The 20,245-nt window shown below is 50.7% G+C and overlaps 8 protein-coding genes across 8 annotated transcripts; 5 read left to right on the forward strand and 3 right to left on the reverse strand.

Annotated features, from left to right (window-relative positions):
• Positions 1–41: 41 nt before the first annotated feature.
• Positions 42–3,617, reverse strand: BDZ99DRAFT_513181 (DUF663-domain-containing protein; the record flags this gene model as incomplete). Its single annotated transcript, XM_033724689.1, has 2 exons — positions 42–3,505; positions 3,557–3,617. 2 exons carry the CDS (start codon positions 3,615–3,617, stop codon positions 42–44), a joined length of 3,525 nt encoding a protein of 1,174 aa, XP_033583876.1.
• A 160-nt stretch (positions 3,618–3,777) lies between these two features.
• On the forward strand, positions 3,778–4,862 carry BDZ99DRAFT_456713 (uncharacterized protein). The gene is made up of 4 exons (XM_033718519.1): positions 3,778–4,133; positions 4,186–4,226; positions 4,278–4,346; positions 4,395–4,862. Exons 1-4 carry the CDS (start codon positions 4,119–4,121, stop codon positions 4,480–4,482), a joined length of 213 nt encoding a protein of 70 aa, XP_033583877.1. The 5' UTR covers positions 3,778–4,118; the 3' UTR covers positions 4,483–4,862.
• A 33-nt stretch (positions 4,863–4,895) lies between these two features.
• Positions 4,896–6,893, forward strand: BDZ99DRAFT_430599 (kinase isozyme 4 mitochondrial precursor). The gene is made up of 2 exons (XM_033717254.1): positions 4,896–5,226; positions 5,284–6,893. Exons 1-2 carry the CDS (start codon positions 5,021–5,023, stop codon positions 6,509–6,511), a joined length of 1,434 nt encoding a protein of 477 aa, XP_033583878.1. The 5' UTR covers positions 4,896–5,020; the 3' UTR covers positions 6,512–6,893.
• An 852-nt stretch (positions 6,894–7,745) lies between these two features.
• BDZ99DRAFT_375177 (endo-1,5-alpha-L-arabinosidase) lies at positions 7,746–8,879 on the forward strand (the record flags this gene model as incomplete). The annotated part of the gene is made up of 2 exons (XM_033714968.1): positions 7,746–8,045; positions 8,118–8,879. 2 exons carry the CDS (start codon positions 7,746–7,748, stop codon positions 8,877–8,879), a joined length of 1,062 nt encoding a protein of 353 aa, XP_033583879.1.
• A 611-nt stretch (positions 8,880–9,490) lies between these two features.
• BDZ99DRAFT_404145 (DNA polymerase delta catalytic subunit) lies at positions 9,491–13,197 on the forward strand (the record flags this gene model as incomplete). Its single annotated transcript, XM_033716384.1, has 4 exons — positions 9,491–9,862; positions 9,918–10,292; positions 10,339–12,152; positions 12,200–13,197. The coding sequence occupies 4 exons, from the start codon at positions 9,494–9,496 to the stop codon at positions 12,936–12,938; spliced, it is 3,297 nt and encodes a 1,098-aa protein (XP_033583880.1). The 3' UTR covers positions 12,939–13,197.
• On the reverse strand, positions 12,965–15,660 carry BDZ99DRAFT_456716 (amidase signature enzyme). Its single transcript, XM_033718520.1, has 7 exons — positions 15,275–15,660; positions 14,408–15,215; positions 14,258–14,357; positions 13,912–14,209; positions 13,750–13,865; positions 13,366–13,691; positions 12,965–13,300 (listed from the first exon to the last, which is right to left on the reverse strand). The coding sequence occupies exons 1-7, from the start codon at positions 15,386–15,388 to the stop codon at positions 13,200–13,202; spliced, it is 1,863 nt and encodes a 620-aa protein (XP_033583881.1). The 5' UTR covers positions 15,389–15,660; the 3' UTR covers positions 12,965–13,199.
• A 156-nt stretch (positions 15,661–15,816) lies between these two features.
• BDZ99DRAFT_529000 (HET-domain-containing protein) lies at positions 15,817–18,196 on the reverse strand (the record flags this gene model as incomplete). Its single annotated transcript, XM_033726393.1, has 2 exons — positions 17,867–18,196; positions 15,817–17,801 (listed from the first exon to the last, which is right to left on the reverse strand). The coding sequence occupies exons 1-2, from the start codon at positions 17,880–17,882 to the stop codon at positions 15,817–15,819; spliced, it is 2,001 nt and encodes a 666-aa protein (XP_033583882.1). The 5' UTR covers positions 17,883–18,196.
• Positions 18,197–18,504: 308 nt separating this feature from the next.
• Positions 18,505–19,979, forward strand: BDZ99DRAFT_404154 (uncharacterized protein). Its single transcript, XM_033716385.1, has 2 exons — positions 18,505–19,231; positions 19,293–19,979. The coding sequence occupies exons 1-2, from the start codon at positions 18,550–18,552 to the stop codon at positions 19,745–19,747; spliced, it is 1,137 nt and encodes a 378-aa protein (XP_033583883.1). The 5' UTR covers positions 18,505–18,549; the 3' UTR covers positions 19,748–19,979.
• The last annotated feature ends 266 nt before the right edge of the window (positions 19,980–20,245 follow it).

Genomic DNA, 20,245 nt, shown 5'->3' on the forward strand with positions numbered 1-20,245 from the left:
TAGTCTAGAATTGCTCCCACAGGCCCAACAGTCCGGCACACCTACTTTCTCCGCTTGCCTCCCCCACCACTGTCCCCCTGAGTCTTGCGCTTTTTCCCTTCCCGCCGCCAGTACTCCTCCTTCTCGCGCTTCTCGCGCTCCGCCCGCTTCTGGTCGTTCTCGGCCACCTTCCGGCGATACGGTTCTCTCCTCTTCTCCTGCGCTGCCCTCCGCTTCTCCTGCTTCTCGTTGCGGAGCGCCATGACTTGATGCATGAGCGTCCGCGCCTTCTTCTCGTCCTTGGTAGCCACAACTGCACGCTTCTGCATGTATGTCTGCTTCTTCTGCGGCTTCATCTGCGTGGGCTGCGACTTGAACGGCAGCTCCACCGCGAGCTTCTTGGGAATCCTCAGAGGGTTGAAATGTCGGGCTTCTCGTTCGACGGGTCGATATGCCGAGTTCTTCTGCAGCGGCGTTGGTATCCCTTCTGCTGCTCGCACTTGCCCGGTGAGACGCATACCTTTCCATCCGGTGCTTTCGCCCTCGTCCTGGGCGCTTGGAGCTTCCAGCAGATTCACGACTGGGTTGTAGAATCGGTGGGGCTTGACAGGATACCATGCCCGTAGGAATACAATATCACTCATCAGAACCTTGTCCTCGAATGTCGCACGGAAGTTGCCCTCTGGCTTGCTCAACGCTCTCTTGATCTGACCTCGTATGCCTGACACGGTACGGATGCTGGCCCCCTCGAACTTGGCAATTTCTAATGCTGTTTGGAACATGTCTTTGATGAACGCTGTGTTCTTGAAGATCTTGTAGGGGTGGCCGGTGAGCTTGAGCTTCTTAACAATTTCCGTGCTTTCGTCTACGTTCAGAACAACGCCAGTGGCTGCAATTCTAAACCCGGGATTCTTGTTCGAAAGGGACTGCACACAGCAGAAGCCGGTGTTTGGCGCAATCAAAGGTCCGTAGAAAGTACCGAAGCAATGCATGTGCTCTGGCGTGTATTTGAGCATACGATTGCGTGTCCGTGAATCCGAGATGCTGTAAAGTGGCAGAGTCTGAAATCTTCTCCACCCAAGAGAAAAGATAAGGGGGTCATTGGTCTTGAGGATTTTCTTGTGCCATCTGTGACGCTTGATACGAACTTGAACAAAGCCAAACCGCTCCTCAGTTGGCGTGAGGCCTCCCACAATAATGGGATATCGGGGGTTGAAGTTCGCAGAAAACTCGTACGGCACTTGTTCCAGCACAATTCGCGCGTAAGTCCCAGCTTTATGTCCCTCGACGCGTATCCGTGATGTCTCGTCCAATTGGTCAAATTCGGCCCGGTTGATACTCAGCTGCTTTTGGATTTGAGCCTTCTGAGCATCATACCAGTCGTCCTCTCCGAATTCCTGCTCTTCTTGGCCCTGTTCTCGTCGAGCGTTCGCTTTGTCGTTGGTGAAACCCTCCCGATCTTCCTCTTCAAACCGAAGCTTTAGTTCCTCTTTTCTTCGGGCATTCTTTTCTCGCTCTTCCTCGATCTTCTTGGCCTCATCATTACCGCTCGCAGCTGTCTTGGTTGCTCCAAAAGATTCTCCAGTCTCTAAATCCTCGAACTCCCCATCGCCTTCATCATCTTCATTGGATCCCTCAAAATCACCACCCTCTTCGGCATTTTCTTTTTCTCCGAGTAGGTTTGAAGATGCGAATCGTCTCCGAATCGCCTCGATGTTGTCTTCGTCGGTCCATTTTTGCTCCAGCTCATCGTAATTATACACGGGTATTGCGCGGTCTTCTAATTCAGCTGCTTTGTCCTCGCCGGGGGCTTTTTTGAAGAAATCGTCGTCCTCGTCGCCACCTTCTTCTTCTTGGACTTCATCTGTATCACCTTTCCACCGTTTTAGCACTTCCGCTGGAGACAATGACTCGTTGTAAAACATGCGAACAAGTTCTGTAGTCCGGTAAGGCTTCCTGTGACCGTGAAAGCTTTTTGCGTTCCCAGCAAGATTTTCTTTCCACCGCAAAGCCCCATCATCATCTTCATCGCCTGAGATATCCGAATCATCGTCGTCTAGCTCTTGATCCTCCATAGACGATACTGAACCCAGATCAGAGTCGCTGTCGGCAAAGGCTACATCGTCGTCGTCGGCTCCATTAACACGTTTTTGGTCTGTTGGCTTCTTGAATGCCCGTCCCAGGCGGTCATCTGAGACTCCTTCAGTGTCCAGGTAGCCAGTATCATCCTCATCACCGCTGCCAATATCCGCATCAAGCTCGTCATCGCTACCACTTTCGAAGCCTTCATCCTCGTCTATATCGTCGTGCCCATCTCTTTCGACAATTCTCGCATGCCGCCGTGACTTCCGGCCAGTATTCCCGTCATCTACATCTGCATCTTTGTCAAGGACCTGCCCTCCACTGAAGAGCCTCATTCCCGCGTCCGCTTCTCCTAGTAATCTCCTTCCACCTTGCAGCCCAACCACTAGTTGCTCGCCCAAACCTCGCTCTTCATCCGAGTCGTCGTTATGGTTGAAATTCGATGTTTTGACATCGATGTAAACTGCATCCTTGTCTACAAGAACGCCGCCCACGTCAGACATGGGCGCGAACAGAATCTTCTGCTTCTCGCCCAAGCGCCGTCGCGTCGTCTTGCCTGTGGCTTTTGCGAAAGCCTGGTCCTGGTAGGGAGTTGGACAAGGGTCCGGCAATGCTTCGGTCGAAGAAACATTCAGATCGCCGACTCCAGGAATATGGACTCGTGCCCCTTGAGCAGGAAAATTGGTTCCTCGAAGATACCCATATAGCGCAATGGTCCTATCACACTTGGGGTCCTCTTCTATGGCCGTCGGCGGTGTGATGTCTAGAAATCTGTCTGCTAAGCAATACGGATGAGCGTTGCGCCACACCAGAGGACGCGGATTCTTCATGACCGAAAGGAATCGTGAAAGGTTGAGGATCTCCCGGTCCGGATAGCGTCCGTTTACAACTCCAGACAGGTAGAAAAGCTTTGCGCCCTGGTATAGCTCGCTCCAGAACCGATGCTTTAGCCGTTTCTTCTGCATCTTCAATGTGTCTTGCTTTTTGAAAAAGTCCAGATGCGTCAGGATTCCAAACACATTCCCCGGCATTCCACTGGACGACAGCACGTTCAAGAACTCCATTGTCTCCATCTCGAATCCATAGTTTCCATCAATCATGAGCAGCACAATATCCACAATCTTCGCAATGTCGACCATGCTGGCAAGAGAGTCAGCGGGACATTCTATAAATGTCAACCGTCGTCGTTTCGAAGTCACAACAGTGAGAGGACCGGTGGGCGCGGAAAGGGTTTGCTTGGTGTATCGGCGGATTAAAGATTTGATCAAGGTCGTCTTCCCAACTCCAGGCGGCCCCACTACAACTACTATTATAGGCGGCGCCTCCTCCGGCAGCCTATCCACCAGAGGCACATGGAATCGCTTTTCCTTGACATCGTGGGAGCGGGCAGCCTGCTTTTGCAGTCTACCCGGGCCGGAGTATGCGAAAGCTTTTGGGTTTGGGCCTGTTGACGGTCAGTCAGATTTCTGAGTGGCAGAATGAATAAATCACTTACCTCCCGAGTGCGGCTTCTTCTCCTTTGTCTTGCGATGCGCCCTGTTTGCCTGGTTGTCCATATTGGCGTTGTGCTTCGACCTGCTCAAGCTCGCTGATTTTTTTTGGGGATTGACGGGAAAATTGACCGGCCGCTAAGTCAAATAGGGTCTAGCGTTGATATAATCTAAGGTTATCTCACCCCGCTTTTTGATCTGCGAGGCTGGAGGCGTGCAACCGTCAAAAGGGTCCATCTTTCGACGTCTTCTGCGTGGCGGAGGTCCACACAGTGATTATTCCATCCGCCGCTCTGAACAGGGTGCTGGACTAATGCTACTACGCAAGGATGTCGCGCTTAAGGGCGGGCTGCACGCCATCGGCTGACGCCGCCTTGCACGTCATCGAGCGGGAGAAAGGGCCTTGGTTGGAGGGGCAGAGGGGCAGTCCAGGGAGCACTCCGAATACAAAAGCCTGATCCTCTTCCACCATCCAGCTCATCAATCTACGACCTTGAAGCCAAACTGCACAATACAATAAAGACCGAAAACCCTTCTCACACAGCTCTTCCTAAACGAACATTCAAAATGCCTACCGTCAACGTGAGTGCTGGGTCATATCTCAAAGACTACCAGAGTGCTAAACGCTTCAAAGGTTACCCTCAAGTCGGGCGCGAACGCATCTGAGCTCGAGAAGTAAGTCACAGCACTCCACGTATATATAGCTCATGGACTAACGCTTCACAGTGCTAAGAAGACTGTCACCGACAAGGGCGGAAAGATCACCAACGAGTTCAAGCTGATCAAGGGATTCACGTAAGCATCAATTCCCCAATTATAGACACTGTAACTAATGTATCTTAGTGCCGAGTTCCCAGCGGACAGTGTCAGTGCATTGGAGACGAACGAGCACATCACCGTCGAGGCCGACTCCGAAGTCAAGACCCAGTAGAGAAAGATACCCAGCTGTCCGCCCAGCACACCTGAACTCCACCTTCGATTCTATATATTATACTCGGACACGATGGTGTGCGTGGCAATGGTGTGCATGCAATGCTTCTAGAAGCTCTTCTGTTGCCTTAAGAACTTGTAATATATCGTTGCCTTGAACGATTCAGCAGAATATCAGATACCACTCTAGAACTATTGAATAAAGTGTCTTATGAGAACGAAAGTGCCTCTACAGATGTGTGCACAGTCATAGCTGCGTCAACACATTTTCAATGAGGTGAATGGCGACGGCTTATCAACTTAAATGATCGGTAAACTCGATGAGTTCACCTCGCACTATAACCAATAGGGATATAGGCTCAATGAATACAACGATCAACACTTCACCACACCTTTACTTTTTATCAAAGATCAGACGACTTGTTAGATCTGCAAGTGGATAAGAAAGCATATCTCACGTGACCGTGCTGTTCACACCGCAAAGCCGAAGCCACAGCGCTTGCAGCCAACTTCCTCCTTACGAAGATGTGAAAGCGACAATGTCAATCGTGCAACGACCTCTGGTCATCCAGTCGCAGTTAATAAGACAATACTGCCCACTCCAGACTCGCACAAGGAACGCTGGCATTTCCCGCCGGCAGTTGCATCAACATCATGGTCTCCGTACCAAAACGGTCACGGATGAGGATATCAAGCGTCTGGCCTCCAGACCGCTACACCCACTGACTCTTGCAGACCTAGTTAAGTACGGAAGATCCCTTCTTGACCTTTCGAAGCTTTGGAAACTGACTAAAGCCTACAGGCATGGCCGCCCACCCCTCTCCGCACAGGCGCTCTTCAGCTCTGCCAACTTCACCCTCTCAACCCTTCCCACGCGCCTTGCCCACCGCATCCAATCCCTCCGAAACCTCCCATTCATAGTCGTCTCGAACCCGCAAATCAATAAAATCCATAACAATTATATCCATTCGCTATCGACACTACTACCATGGGCCGAACAGGAAATTACCACTTTGGAGGACGAGATCAAGTTCACGGAAGTGATGGCGGATCTCGTTCAGACCCACGCGAACACAATATCTATCCTGGCACGGGGATTCTTAGAAGCTAGGAAATACATCAGCCCGCGAGAAGTGACGCGATTTCTGGACGAACACCTGCGCGCTCGAATTGGCACGCGGCTGATCGCTGAGCAGCATATTGCGTTGCACTTCTCTTCGCAACCACATCGCGAGCTTTCACCTCACGATGATCCCTCGAGTCCTAGCACCAGCTGGATTGGCGTCATTGACACCAAACTCCGCCCGGCGAGCATCGTTCGCCATTGCGAGGCTACCGTCTCTGAGTTATGCGAGCTCAAGTACGGTGTCCGTCCGCATTTGACGATTAACGGCGAGCCCGAGTACGCATTCGCACATGTGCCAGTACATCTTGAATACATCATCACAGAACTCCTCAAGAACGCCTTCCGCGCTACCGTCGAGCGTGGCATGGAGCGCGAGCCCATCGAGGTTACTATCGCACCCTTACCGGAAGACCCCGTCTGCGAAGAGAACGAAAACACCCAGCACGCGCACGTTACAAACGCCGGTCAAGGCAATGTTGATGTTGCCTCCAAATTCTTCACGGGTCAGGACGTGGCGGATAATGCGTCTGCGACCTTATCTGAAACGATTCGCCCGCTGGCACACTCGACGCCTGGAGTCACAATCCGGATTCGGGATAGAGGAGGCGGAATCTCTCCTGAAAATTACGAGCACATCTGGGATTATAGCTTCACCACGTTCAACGAGGACCAGATCTCGAACTCGATCTCTGGTGGAAATCGATCTAGCAGCGGGATGGACGCCCTCAACGCAATTTCGGGGGCTGGCGGAGACGGGGTAAACAGCCTTGCCGGGCTGGGTTATGGCTTACCGCTTGGCAGAGCGTATGCAGAATACTTCGGCGGGGGTATTGCAGTGCAGAGCATGTGGGGATGGGGCACAGATGTTTATCTGAGTCTGAGAGGTGTGGGCATGCTTGAGTGAGAAGCGAAGGATTTATGGGTCAATCCTCGAGGCGGGAAGACCTTGAGCTGCTACGAGGCTGATTCGAGAATCAAAAGATCGAACTTCCATGTACAGGACGGTGTCTCGCGCTCCTCTTATGCCCATGATAGATTTCTGTTACCATGACGGTAGCGAGTGCTGAGTGCCGTGGTTTGGCGGGCAAAGTTCGTCGTTTCGTTTTGAATATTTGATGCCGACAGGATCCAAACAATCGCTGCACTAATGCGCTGGCTTTAAAGGAGTGGGAGTAAAAAGAAACATTCATGACGAGCTTCCGGGATGCCACCGCCACGTGGACATGGGGCGAAAAAGGCCCCCCATTCGACTCACCTTGTCAAATCTGGTTAGTAGAATCATCTACCTTGTAATTCCTTCAACTTCCGATCTCACTCTTCTATTCTTAGACCAATGCTTCAGGCTGCTCACCGTAATCTCTATGCAGTATCTTGCCCGCTCTGGCACGTATTGAAGCCTTCAAGATAGCGCGAACCGGTTTTCCGGCCCCATGTCATGCGACACCGCCACACCGTGCCCCCCAGCCGTAGCCCTACCTGGGTAGATACAGGCACAATCCAAGGAGGGCGGGTGGGCTTCTTGCACTCGACGGCCAACGACGTCCAAACACGCACCATGGTCTTGCATGACATGCCAGCATGATCCAGCCAATAGTCGTCCAAGCCTCCTGTTCCATCTCCTGATTTTCCAGCATCTTCCCCACTTTTTCTTTACATCTAATCTAGAACCCCCCTTAATCCGGTACTCAGGCCCATGGTAGTAGTGACGGAACAATGCGTTTTCAAAAGTCGCCCTGAAGATCCGAGGAACGGAAGTCCTCACGCCAATAGAATGCTTCAGACGCCAGTCAGACCGCGGTGCTACCAAGGCTTAGTTGCCGTTGATGTTTCAGCGTAAGCCCCAAGCGCACAACACCGCAGCATAGGGCTGTGCCCGAATCATCTCGGGTAGTTATCCATGGATGGGCCCACGATAGCGTTCCTCGATGCCGTCTCCAATAGTAGGAGAGATGATTGTTGTCAACCGAGGAGCTGAATCATGACCCAGAGTAGGCAATAGAATATAAAGACCTGGTGTCGCTACCACCTCTTATGCACACGCTTACAAGCCATAGTTGTCTCTTTCCGGTTCTTTCTTCCCCTACTTTTTATCTATCCCTCCTCTCCCTCTATCCCGCCATCCCCCCCTCATCGGAATCATGCTCACTTCCTCGCTACTGTTCTCCGTCCTTGCTTCCTTAACGTTTGTGGCAGCATCACCACTTTTCGTGCGTCAAACAAGATCCTATCCGAATCCAGAACCTTGTACAGGGAACTGCACCGGCGGGATACACGATCCAAGTGTGATCAAAAGCCCCGATGGAAAATGGTATCGACTTTCGACCGGCGGAGACATCGCTATTGCTTCCGCTCCGAGTCTGACCGGTCCCTGGGAGTATCTGGGAGCTATGCTGCCTGGTGGACCCAAGATACATGTATCTGACAAGCAGGACACTTGGGTTCGTGTTCCCCCGAATCATGATTGGCTGATTTGCTACTTGCATTCATCTCAGTCTTGCTGACCATCTCAGGCCCCCGACGTCAGCCTTATTGATGGCATATATTATGCTTTCTATGCGGTCAGCTATATCGGCTTTCAAGATTCGCAAATCGGAGTCGCCACCTCCACCACACTGGAGCCAGGTTCATGGACCGATCACGGGAGTCTCGGGATACCACTATCAAAGTCTTATAATCTCATTGATCCGAATCTTTTCCGGGAGTCTTCTTCTTCACCAATCTACTTCAGCTTCGGGTCCGCATGGGATGGGGTCTTTCAAACAACACTGGATAGCTCGACACTTGCACTCGCTTCGACCTCTTCCGTCAACCTTGCTTCAAACTCCACTGTGCCACCAGGGCAGACCTGGCCCAGCGTTACTGAAGGCTCGTATCAGTTCTGGTGGCAGGTCGGAAGCAAGAAGTGGTACTACCTCTTCTTCTCATCCGGCGCCTGCTGCAATGTCCCGCCCAATCTTGCTGAACCAGGCGACGAGTATAAGGTTATGGTTTGCCGGTCCGCAAGCCAAAGCGGTCCCTTTTTGGACCAGGCTGGTCGTAACTGCCTGACTCAAAATGGCGGCACACTGGTTCTAGCGAGCCATGGCGATGTCTATGCCCCGGGTGGACAAGGAGTGCTGTATGACTCTACTCTCAAACAACCAGTGATCTATTACCATTATGGTGAGTTGCTGTTTTCCAAACCTCGGTCTTTAGTGAATCGTAAACACTCATTACAAAGCAGTGAAACCGAGTATTGGATACGACTCGAGCCAGTTTCAATTTGGGTTTAATTACTTAGATTTCTCTTCCGGTTGGCCGGTGGTAACTACATAGGAGAGAGGTATAAGGTGTAGATTTCACCTTGTGGAGTGCTGTTTACCCCTGTATACCTCCTTTTCTGGGCTAATAATGAGCCGGCGTGAAAATTCATGGGCTAGGCAGCTGTTATTCCCCCCTAAAGGCGTCCGGAATCGTTACCTCATACGATAATTTCGTGGCTTGATTTTGGCGCTAGGTCACCGGAGGTACAGAGAGGCTGTAAGATCGGTGTTTTCGGGGAATAGAATGGCCAACGATGTCAGGACATGATGAACACTATTTAGAGATTCCCGTAGACTGTAGATTTGAACTTATCAATTACTGCTGAGCTATCTACGGTGCAACGCATAAAATGCATGACTTTGTGATCGTCGAGAGATGGCTGGGTGAATAAGTGCGCACGCTCCACCTAATTAACGCGACGGGATCCCTACGCGTTCTGGCGTTCTCAAACCGTGACTTGGAGCACCCTCCGACAACATCGCACGCCGCACCAACACCAGCATCAACTCACCCATCCTGTCGTAACGCATGGACATTCTATCCCACCTCAGCTAGAAGCAACATGCCGCCCTCTACTACCCCAATGAAACGGGTCCTCACTGAGGGCAGCAAGACGAGGGGCAATATGCTCGCCTCACCACGCTCCGCAAAAAAGATGAAGCTCAACGGGTCCTTCAAGGAAAGCAACGGCGCCGCTCTCAGAGCTCCGAATGGGCGTGCGGCTCTCGCGTCCAGCCAGCCGAAGAGTCAGTTCGAGGAGCAACTCGAGAAGCTAACCCAAGAAATCAGTGGTCTCAAGGAGAACAACTCCGAGCGGGACCAACAATGGGAGCGACCTGGTTTGGGCGACTTCGACGAGAAGAAAGACAATCTCTGCTTCCAGCAGATTGATGCCGAAGAAGGTACCCTCAATGGGGGCAAGACAACCGTGAAGCTCTTTGGTGTCACTGAGGTGAGTGGCCTCTTCTAGTGAGAGTAGATCAAACGCTAAGAAGCCTTGCGAACAGACCGGGCACTCGGTTCTCTTGCACGTTACCGGCTTCCGCCACTACATGTACGTTGCTGCTCCAGCGGGCTTCACCCAAGCCGATTGCCAGCCCTTGAAGGCATACATCGAGACGCGCCTAGAATACCATGCGCCGGCAGTGCAGTCCGTCCAGCTCGTGGCGAGAGAGAATATATATGGGTATCAGGGAAACATGCAGAGCCCTTACATCAAAATCACTGCCACGGACCCAAAATACCTCAACGGGAAGTACGGCATTCGCAATGCTTTCGAAAGCGGCAATGCGAACTACAACGGCCTCTGGAAAGGGCACGCGGATGGAATCTTGACATTTGACGAGATTCAATACGTTTTGCGGTTCATGATCGATTGTCATGTATGACTTCCTCCATGCTTGTCTCAGTCAACGCTAATGAACTCAGATTGCTGGTATGTCGTGGGTCGAAGTTCCTGCAAACAAATTCCGTATGATCCCGGAGAGAGAACGTCATTCGAACTGCCAGATCGAGGCATCTGTACACTACACGGACCTTATAGCACATCCTGTTGACGGAGAATGGGCAAAGATGGCTCCGCTTCGGATCCTGTCTTTCGATATCGAATGTGCAGGCCGCAAAGGAATCTTCCCCGAGGCCGAGCACGATCAGGTCATCCAAATCGCAAATGTCGTTACCAAGTACGGATCAGATAAACCCTTCGTGCGCAACGTCTTCTCCCTGGACACTTGCAGCCAAATCGTGGCTACGCAAATATTCGAGTTTGCAAACGAATCTCAAATGCTCATGAAATGGAGAGACTTCTTGGAAGAGGTTGACCCCGATGTCATCATTGGATACAACATCTCCAATTTCGACTTTCCGTATTTGCTAGATCGAGCTAAGCATCTGAAAGTGGCGAAATTCCCGTATTGGTCAAGACTCAAGAATGTTCAGTCTGTTTCCACAGGGACGAAATTCTCCAGTAAGCAGATGGGCAACAGAAAAACACAGGCGACCAACACCAACGGAAGGCTCCAACTTGATCTATTACAGCTGGTACAGAGGGACCATCAGTTGCGGAGTTACACGCTCAATTCTGTTTGCGCACATTTCTTGAAGGAGCAGAAAGAAGACGTTCATCATACCATGATCACGGAACTTTTCAACGGGGATGCCAACTCTCGTCGAAGATTAGCCGTGTACTGTCTCAAGGATGCATATCTCCCCCAGAGATTGCTGGACAAGCTTATGTGCCTCGTCAACTACACAGAAATGGCCAGAGTCACGGGAGTTCCATTTAATTTCCTTCTATCTCGGGGTCAGCAAATCAAGTTCCTCAGCCAGCTGTTCCGGAAAGCTTTGGAGCAGAATCTTGTCATCCCCAACCTTCGGAACGAATCATCGGAAGATCAGTATGAAGGAGCAACAGTCATCGAGCCCACTCGTGGATACTACGATGTGCCCATTGCAACTCTCGACTTTGCTTCACTTTATCCTAGCATCATTCAGGCTCACAATTTGTGCTACACAACTCTTCTCGATAAGAAAAAAGTGGAGGCACACAACTTGGTCAAAGACAAGGACTACATCGTTACTCCAAATGGAGATTTGTTCTGCACTTCGGAGGTCCGCAAAGGTCTTTTGAGCCAAATTCTTGAAGAACTGCTTGGCGCACGAAAGCGAGCAAAAAGAGAGTTGGCGGTTGAAACGGATCCATTCAAGAAGGCTGTACTCAATGGTCGTCAACTAGCTCTGAAGATCAGCGCGAACAGTGTGTACGGTCTTACTGGTGCCACGAACGGAAAGCTTCCTTGCTTGGCCATCGCCAGTAGTACTACCAGCTATGGTCGACAAATGATTGAGAAGACCAAAGATGAGGTTGAGAAGAAATACACCATAGCTAACGGATACACTCATGATGCCCAAGTCATCTACGGTGACACAGATTCCGTGATGGTCAAATTTGGCACGGGGGATTTGGCGGAGTCAATGAAGCTTGGCCAAGAAGCTGCCGATTACGTTTCTGATAAGTTCATCAAGCCGATCAAACTTGAGTTCGAAAAAGTGTACTTCCCTTATCTCCTGATCAACAAGAAGCGATACGCTGGTCTATACTGGACGAATCCCAACAAATATGACAAGATGGACACCAAGGGTATTGAGACGGTCCGACGAGATAACTGCAGGCTGGTCCAAACGGTTATTGAGACGTCTTTACGCATGCTGCTGATTGATCGCGACGTCCAGGGTGCCCAAGAGTAAGATTGTTGAAATCTAAATTCTTCAAAATGCTAACACTGTACAGTTTCGTCAAGGAAACCATCTCCGACCTCTTGCAGAACAAGGTTGACATGTCGAACCTCGTCATTACCAAAGCCTTGTCAAAAGACAAGTATGAGAACGTCCAAGCTCATGTTGAATTGGCCAAGAGGATGAAAAAGCGCGATGCTGGATCTGCACCCGCTCTGGGCGATCGTGTTGCCTATGTCATTGTCAAGGGTGCAGCTGGTTCGAAGAATTACGAAAAGTCGGAGGACCCTATCTATGTCCTAGAGAACAACATTCCGATCGATACTAGATACTACCTCGACAACCAACTAGCAAAACCACTGGGTCGTATCTTCGAGCCTATTCTGGGCGAGAAGAAGGCCGGCCAGCTTCTCACGGGTGATCACACTCGCAGCATATCTGTTGCGGCCCCGACCAACAGCGGGCTCATGAGGTTCGCGAAAAAGACGCAGACTTGCATGGGATGCAGAAAGCCCCTCGTTAGCCCCATGGAGAGGGAAGGCGCTGTCTGCGAGAACTGCAGACCACGCTTCGGCGAGCTTTACCAAAAGACCCTCTCCAAGGTCTCGGAACTCGAGGTCAGGTTTGCCAGGCTGTGGACTCAGTGTCAGAGGTGCCAGGGGAGCATCCACTGCGAGGTGATTTGCAGTAGTAAGGATTGCCCGATCTTCTACATGCGGATGAAGGCGAAGAAGGATGTCGAAGATGCGGGGAAGGAGCTCGTGCGATTCGACAAAGACGCTACGATCTGGTAGACGAGTCAGTAGTACTACGGCTGCCTAAGCCGGTAATCGGTGCATCATTGGCGTTCATGTGGGAGTCGCTCATTTCATTTTATAAGTACAGCTAGCGTTCATGTTCTACAATACCGTTTCTCTTTATCATCATCTTGAGTGCTCAATGCTGATGTCAAGGCTGCCACTGGTATGTATATTATATTATCCGTGCTAGTACAAAGAGGTCTTCGCGGCGTATGTAGGAACGAATGACACGAATGGGTTTTCTGTTTTCTCCATCTACTCCTTTTTGAACATAAACCGCCCTGTGTGCAGATTCACCGGCCTTCCTGCCTTTTCTAGACATCCACGAGCGAGATCCATCAGCATCAGGTCGCTACCTATCATTTCTTTTAGCAAAGCGGATCCATCAAGTGTTAGACAGATGTCTTGGGAATGGTCTTACCAGGTAAAGCTAGCAGCCCAACTCCCACCGGCAGCCTCTCTTCTCTCCCGCTAACCACCGATTGGTAAGGGATCTCTCCAATCGGTATGACGAGCTCCGGTGCTTCTAGAATGGAGCTCAACGTCAGGGTCGTCACGCCTGACGGAGCAGGGAATGGAGGTGGCGGCTGGTCCCGATACCGAGGGGATACGTCCTCAATTGGTAGGATGACGAGAGCATTGCGGCTTTTGGAGGCCATTATCATGGAAAGGAACCATTCCCGATAGACTCTGATGCGGCGAACGGCTTCGTCGCGTTGGGCGGGAGTTATTTTTGATGCGGATTCCCTGATCGGTCGGTGTTAGCTATATGGATGGGAATTCATGTGAGTCGAAATCGATCTACCATTGTGTTCGAACTGGTGGGCTAACGTATGGTTGTTTGTCGAATTTGCTGCGGTAGTCGGATCGAAAGTCGTCAAGTGCGTGGTAATCGTCGTACCAGAATGCATCCTTTGTCGCCTGCGAGTATCAACATATGCATTTTGGGTCTGGAAAAGCTACTCACATCTTTCATGAAGTCACTCTGCGAATCACTGGCGGCTTCTCGAGGCGGTGCTCTTGACCATTCGTCAGCGAAAGAGACTTGGTCTTGTTGGACACCCAAGAACGTTTCCAGATCACCGACGAACTCACGAGCTAGCTTTCGCTGGACCGGGTTGATACTTTCCCAGTAGTCCGAAGGCCAGATTAATGCTGAAATAGGTTTCAGGCCCTTCGTCGATATCCGACTCCCGTACCAAGCTAAAGCGAATTTCCGCATCTGAAGCAGGTTCCGCCCTAAAAAAGAAGGGGTATCGAACATTCTGACTGTTCGTTAAACACAGTACACAAGCGCAGCTTGGTCAACACACTTGAAGCTCGAGACAAAGCCGTCCAGGGGAACGACTCCAAAAGTTGGACGCATCGCGAAGCAGCCGTTCCATAACCCAGGACGCCTACCGCTACCACTAGCTTACTCAATTTAGTACCTAACGCGAAGACCGAAAGAAGATTCAACATACTGTCAGATCCTATAGCAACATCGAGCCAGTCATACGCTCCAATGGCTGCTCCGCTGCCGCTACTGCTGCCAGCTGGAGACTGGTATCCATCCGCTCTCGCATTCCAAGGGGCCTGGTAGTCAATACACTGCGTCGGCTCCTCCCAAGCTGCAAATGACACCAGCTTCGCCGTTCCTACAACGACGGCCCCAGCTGCCACTAACTGCTGGATGCAAGTCGCCGTCTTCTCTCTCGGCGGATACGTCTCCAAATACGCCTTGTTACCTAAACTTGTTCTCAATCCCTTTAAGTGAAAGTTGTCTTTCACAATAACTCTCAACCCCGCAAGCGGCGCCCCCATAAACGCGAAATACCCTAACCGCGACGGCACCGCAACACTCATCCCCTCATGCGTCCCTCCCACCTCCAGCCTCTCAAACGCATCACTCGCCTTCATCTCCCCGGGCCTCAGCGCCTCGATCAGCGCCCCCGTGGAATCAGAATACACCCGCCACACCTTCCACAGCTTCTTCTGCATAATCACGTACGGCCCCGGCTGCAGATCTGGCACCGCTCTCTGGTCTAGGTACACGACCCAGCGCGTGCCAAACGCCTCGAGCTGCTCCTGCGCGTCGGCGCCCATCTCGACGCCGGCGCCGGGCGGGTCGAGGAAGAGCAGCTCGGCGAGAAACTCGGGGCGGAAGACGTCGTCGGTGGCGGTGAAGGAGGAGACGAGGGTGCGGAGGTAGGACGCGGTGATGGGGGTGCCGAGGGTGGGTTTGATGACGGTGCAGAGGGTGGGTTCTTGGCGGTCGACTGTTACGGCTTCCTAGGAGGGTAGTTAGGGGTTGAGGGGTGAAGAGTTGGATAGGGAGAGGGGGTACTGACGGATTGGGAGGAGACTAGGTAGTTGACGGAGCCGAGGGCGAAGGTGCGGGTGGAGGTTAACCACACGGGGTCGCCTGAGCCTACACGGAGGCGGCTACGGGCTTCTTGCTCCATCGACGTGGGTTTTTATTTCTGGCGTAGTTCTTCTTATTAACTTTTGGAATTGCTGCTGCTTCGGGACACGCGGCGTAGCATACGACGAAGGAGAGTTCTGTCGTAGCAGATTTTATATGGCAGAGAGAAAGAGAGAATGGCGAGAAAATCGTTACTGCTTCAGCTATGCTAAGGTAAGAGCATATTGCTGTATTTTCAAGAGGCGTTGCCTGTAAAGGTATGACGTAAGGAGCTCAGGAGAGAAAAGAATGACCCGAGAGCAGAGACGTGATTTGCGAGTTTCGCTCTACTTGGTACCTTTGTACGCGGGGTATTTATAACACGCGGGGCACAAAAGTAGTGGCAGTGGCACACTCGCATAAGCGAGGTGGCGAGTACTAGTTCTCTCCTAAGTCTAAAAGTAGTAACCAAGATATTACAGCTTAGATTCAGACTATTTTCACCGTAATCTCCGGTACATCATCAAAAAGGTCCACTTCAGCTTGTTCGGCCAGCCCTTTGACAGTTTGCACTAACCCGACTCTTTCAAAAGCTCCTTTTGCAGTCTTTGATGGTTGCAAGACTATTGCTAGGTACGCAAATCCATCTCCCTCCCCAATTAACGCACATAGTATCTTCAGCTTTCGACCGACGTCAAGGTCAATATCCCAATATACACCATGGATTTTAACTGTACCGCATACGATAGGGGCGCGGCGATTTTCCCACGTGACCAAGCTCTCCACGCATCTTGTCTTCAAGGTGATATAAGCTGATTTTATAGCTCCAGTAGGGTCTACTCCAATGGGCTCACAGGTTGCTTCTATCAGTTTAGCATGCTGTACATCGAGTCTCCAATGGTTCTCAACCCAGTCTTGAATGCCAGGACACTTCGGCTTGGCTTGTCCATCTTGATGAGTTTCTAGGGAAATCCATGACCATGTAGGAGCGCGATATGTCGACGTGCGTTTCCGATATGTGCTGACCATGTTGTCTTCACTGACGTCGGGCCAAACTGGTCTTGGGAGCCAAATAAGAGATTCAAGTAGGTCTTCTTTCCAAACTCCAGCAAGATATGTGCCTGCACCTCGTGACTGCATATATTTCGCCAATCCGGATATTGCAGGCAACCGGTCAGAGTCATATGTTATTTCTTTCCGGGAATAGATTGCAAGAAGGCTACGCCAACCACCGAATCGCTCTATGGCGTCCTCAGAATGCGCTCTCTCCCAGAAATCCTTGTCCAGGTCGTTAATTGTGTCGTACTCGTAATCCTCCTGCATACACTCGCATTTCTGACCACTTTGGCATTTCCAGAGCAACTCCTTTCCGGTAAAAAAAATGCTCCGTTCCGGAAGCAGCTGTTCCTGGAATGCCCAAGCGCGTGTAGAGAGTGGAGAAGGAGCCTCATATTCCAGATAGGGTCCAGGAATCAGAGTATCGTGGGATGGTGATTTCCTAGCGATTATTTGAGATCTGGTTCCATCGTGGTTGATGTATTCGAACTCTTCAATGCCATCGGCATGCGCTGCATCCTTGTCCCACTTCTTGCTCCATAGTCCACCCTGAGAATCAGCAGCATTGCTAGCAAATAGAACGACGGAAGCGTTTTGATATATCGATGCCATCCTCGAAGCCTCGATTTCCCAGTCAGGCCCATCATCTTGGATGATACACAACGAGTCGATCCATATGTACTGGATGCCAATAGCTCTGCAGACAATTACGGCGTGCTGGAAGTTGATTGGCAGGGCTGTGAATGGAATACGGCTCTGATGCTGCGTGACGTTGCTCTTTGTAGTCTTCAAAAAGGTCGTTTTGCCCCAGCAGTGGCTCAGAGCAGCATACTGGCCTACTTCACCACTAGAAATGTGGAGAAATGGATCATATCCTTCTGCACTCTTTTCACCTACGTTGACGACGCGGGTAGGTAAGGTTTTATTTCCTCTCTTGCAAGCAGAATGATTCTTGTCACAATCGTTTAGCCATTCTGAGAGCACCGGTTTGAATCCAGTCCTCCGAGCCGCAGAAGGCTTTCTATAAGGATACAAGATGATCCAGTCCGGAGGCGACGTCTTGTACAGGTAATGGAGATGTACTTCTTGGTTCCCTACGATCCGACGGTCCTCTTCGGCATCGCCAAGCACAACACGGACTACTGTATGGTGCTCTTCGAGGCGAACAAGGACGAAGGATGCGTCCTCTTCTAGTGCTGGATGCAGCTGCACACAGGCTCGGTATAGTATTTGGCACTTCAGACATCCCCGGTCTCCAGAGATACGAAGATTGGACAGCGACCTCAGCGGTTCTTCATAATCTTCAGGGCTAAACTCGGTACTCATCGTGTTGCAGAACACATCGCAAAATGTGCCCCCCGAAAGGAACGATTCCTTTCCCGGCATTGTGAAAGTCAAGATGGTGGCTACAACTGCCGCTGATAAAGGCCAAACTTAGCTAGTGTTCTTGGATCAGACGCACAAGCGTAATGAATTGTCTTACTAGATCTTCTACCCATTAACAACGCGGAATGAAGTAGATGTCTAGGGTAAATGTCCTCGCCAAACACCGCGCACCACTTCCTCCCTCATCACAGACAGCCACTCTCGCCATCCATGGCTACTGCTGCGTTGCCATTGCCTTGGCGCCCCTAAGCTACCCCGCAAAGGCTTCAACGAACGCTATGGCTGCAAGGATTACGAAGACGCGCCCATGTTCCCACTGTGGGCAGACAGCCCCAAACGGCTCTGCCTCTTCAAAAATGTGGACACTTAAGAGCTTCACCCGCTGCCACCTCGATCCTTCTCCTTCACAAATTATACTTATTATTCTATACAATTGACCGACAGCGAGCAACAAGTTTGTGCAGGCCACCTTCAAACGAGGCATAGCGCACGCTACCCCGGCGAGATATTCGCGCCTGGTACAGCAGTGAAACGTTTCCCGATGCAATGGTCTTGAATCCTAGGCGCGCGCCTAAGCCACGGCAGCTGGTCATCCAATCCTCACAGGCCCCTGAGATTATTCGAATTCGCAGCACGGGGTTGTTGCGCAAGCCGTCTAGCATTACCCCTCGACGTTGCGAGGGATTTATATAGGCCTCCCCGTTGTCATTCTTAGCTGTTCACCAATTTAACATCCATTCACTCATCAGTACCACCACCCAATCATACTCATTCGAAAACATGAATGGCAATACGACCAAAGTCGATGACATTTCCATTGCAATAGAGAAGATCTCGATTTCATCTTGCTCGTCCTCTTTATCAACCCTAGCTGTTAAGGAGGAAGGCTGGTTTCCCTACGATATCGATGCGTCACTTTTCTCCCGGCAACCTTGGATCTGCAAGACCGATTCAGTGCGCCACAGACTGCGAGGGATTCTCATCACACACGACACCTACGATCTTTTCCGTCTATCATTCGAGTCCGATTCGGCCGCTCGACATTTTCTAGGGGAGCTCCTCGTAGCCATGTCAACATCTGGCCTCATCCAAAGAATGTCAGAGCTGCAGCTCGAGGAACTAAATTCCCACTGGGATGAAACAGCAAGGACTATTCATCCGCAATTCGAGCCTGTCAATCTACCCGTCCTTGTGGCTTTCGGAGTAGCGTATTCCCTTTCCTCTCAGTGGCAAATCATCAAGACTCTCTATTATATTGCCCTGTCTCAGGAAATCCTAGACACTCTATATGAGGATGCGATTTGCAATCTCCCGCTCAACCCACTAAACAGCGCGAAGTATACGCCTATGGTGAAAGACATTCCGTATCTCCGCCAGTCTCAGCAACGGTGTTCTGCCGAACTCGAACTCAAAAAAGCCCTCGAATATAGTAGCTCTCTCAAACCAGAAGTCAACCCTCCCAGTACGCCTCTCATTAATTCTATTCTGCAAGTGATCAATTGGAAGCTGAACTGTATATATAGTCATCCGCATTGTCAACCGCTTGATCGACCTTTCTAAGATTGGACGACGGGAACGCTCAGAGCCATTTCTCAATCTCTCAGAAACCACTATCCCACGTGCAATTCCACGGGAATCTATGGAAAATCTTTGCCAGGCGATCAAGGTTGTGCGTTTTGAAGAACCCGGTCCAGATAAAACCCCACACTCCAAAACCCGTGGTATGCGAGTTTTCCTATTTCGCCGTCTTGTCGGAACCATTGGTAAAAGTGGTCTTGACAAAGCGTTGGCCAAATCGTTTCAAGAGTCAACTACAGTGATCACCCTTATCGATAAAGGGAATGCGCCAAATTTGCAGCTGGACAATGATGCGGACGGGTTGCTTAGTTATGCCAATAAGTGCAATCTCAGGAAAGCCGATGGCGATGTCCATGAATCCACTTGTGAAGGAATAGCAGGAAGAATGTTCTCGAACTGATACTGAGGTATCAACCTTATATCACGTAGAGTTTCTGGACTTTGAGCCTCGAGTAAAGCAGGCACTCCTTGCGTCCTCGCTGAGTATGCTCTTTGATTAACAAAGAAATACATTCTGCCGTGTCTAGTTTCTAACTTCCGAGCAATGTTGAAGGAGAAGACTGGTTTATCGAAGTCGGGTGAAAGTCAGTGATCATGTAAATATGAGTAGAGTGTAACAATGAGAGGTACCCTATCGGTGAAGCGAATTAGACTTAAGGACGCAGTGACTTGAGCTACCGTTGATGTATCTTACCATTTCTTACGCGAAATCAAGTGAGATTCTAGAATTTGATCCTGCCACATCACTTTCGCGGCTCCTACAAATCACGTATTTCTCACGTGATGCGATACTATCAGGTATGACGATCTGATGTTTTTCAAGTGCTGGGCCGTGTTACTGTGGAACGAAGTTAGGTGGTAGAGGCGATACCAGCATCAGATACTCATCATGTGATTT

The sequence above is a fragment of the Mytilinidion resinicola genome (assembly GCF_010093595.1).
Source record: "Mytilinidion resinicola strain CBS 304.34 unplaced genomic scaffold BDZ99scaffold_1, whole genome shotgun sequence".
Taxonomy (NCBI): Eukaryota; Fungi; Ascomycota; class Dothideomycetes; order Mytilinidiales; family Mytilinidiaceae; genus Mytilinidion; species Mytilinidion resinicola.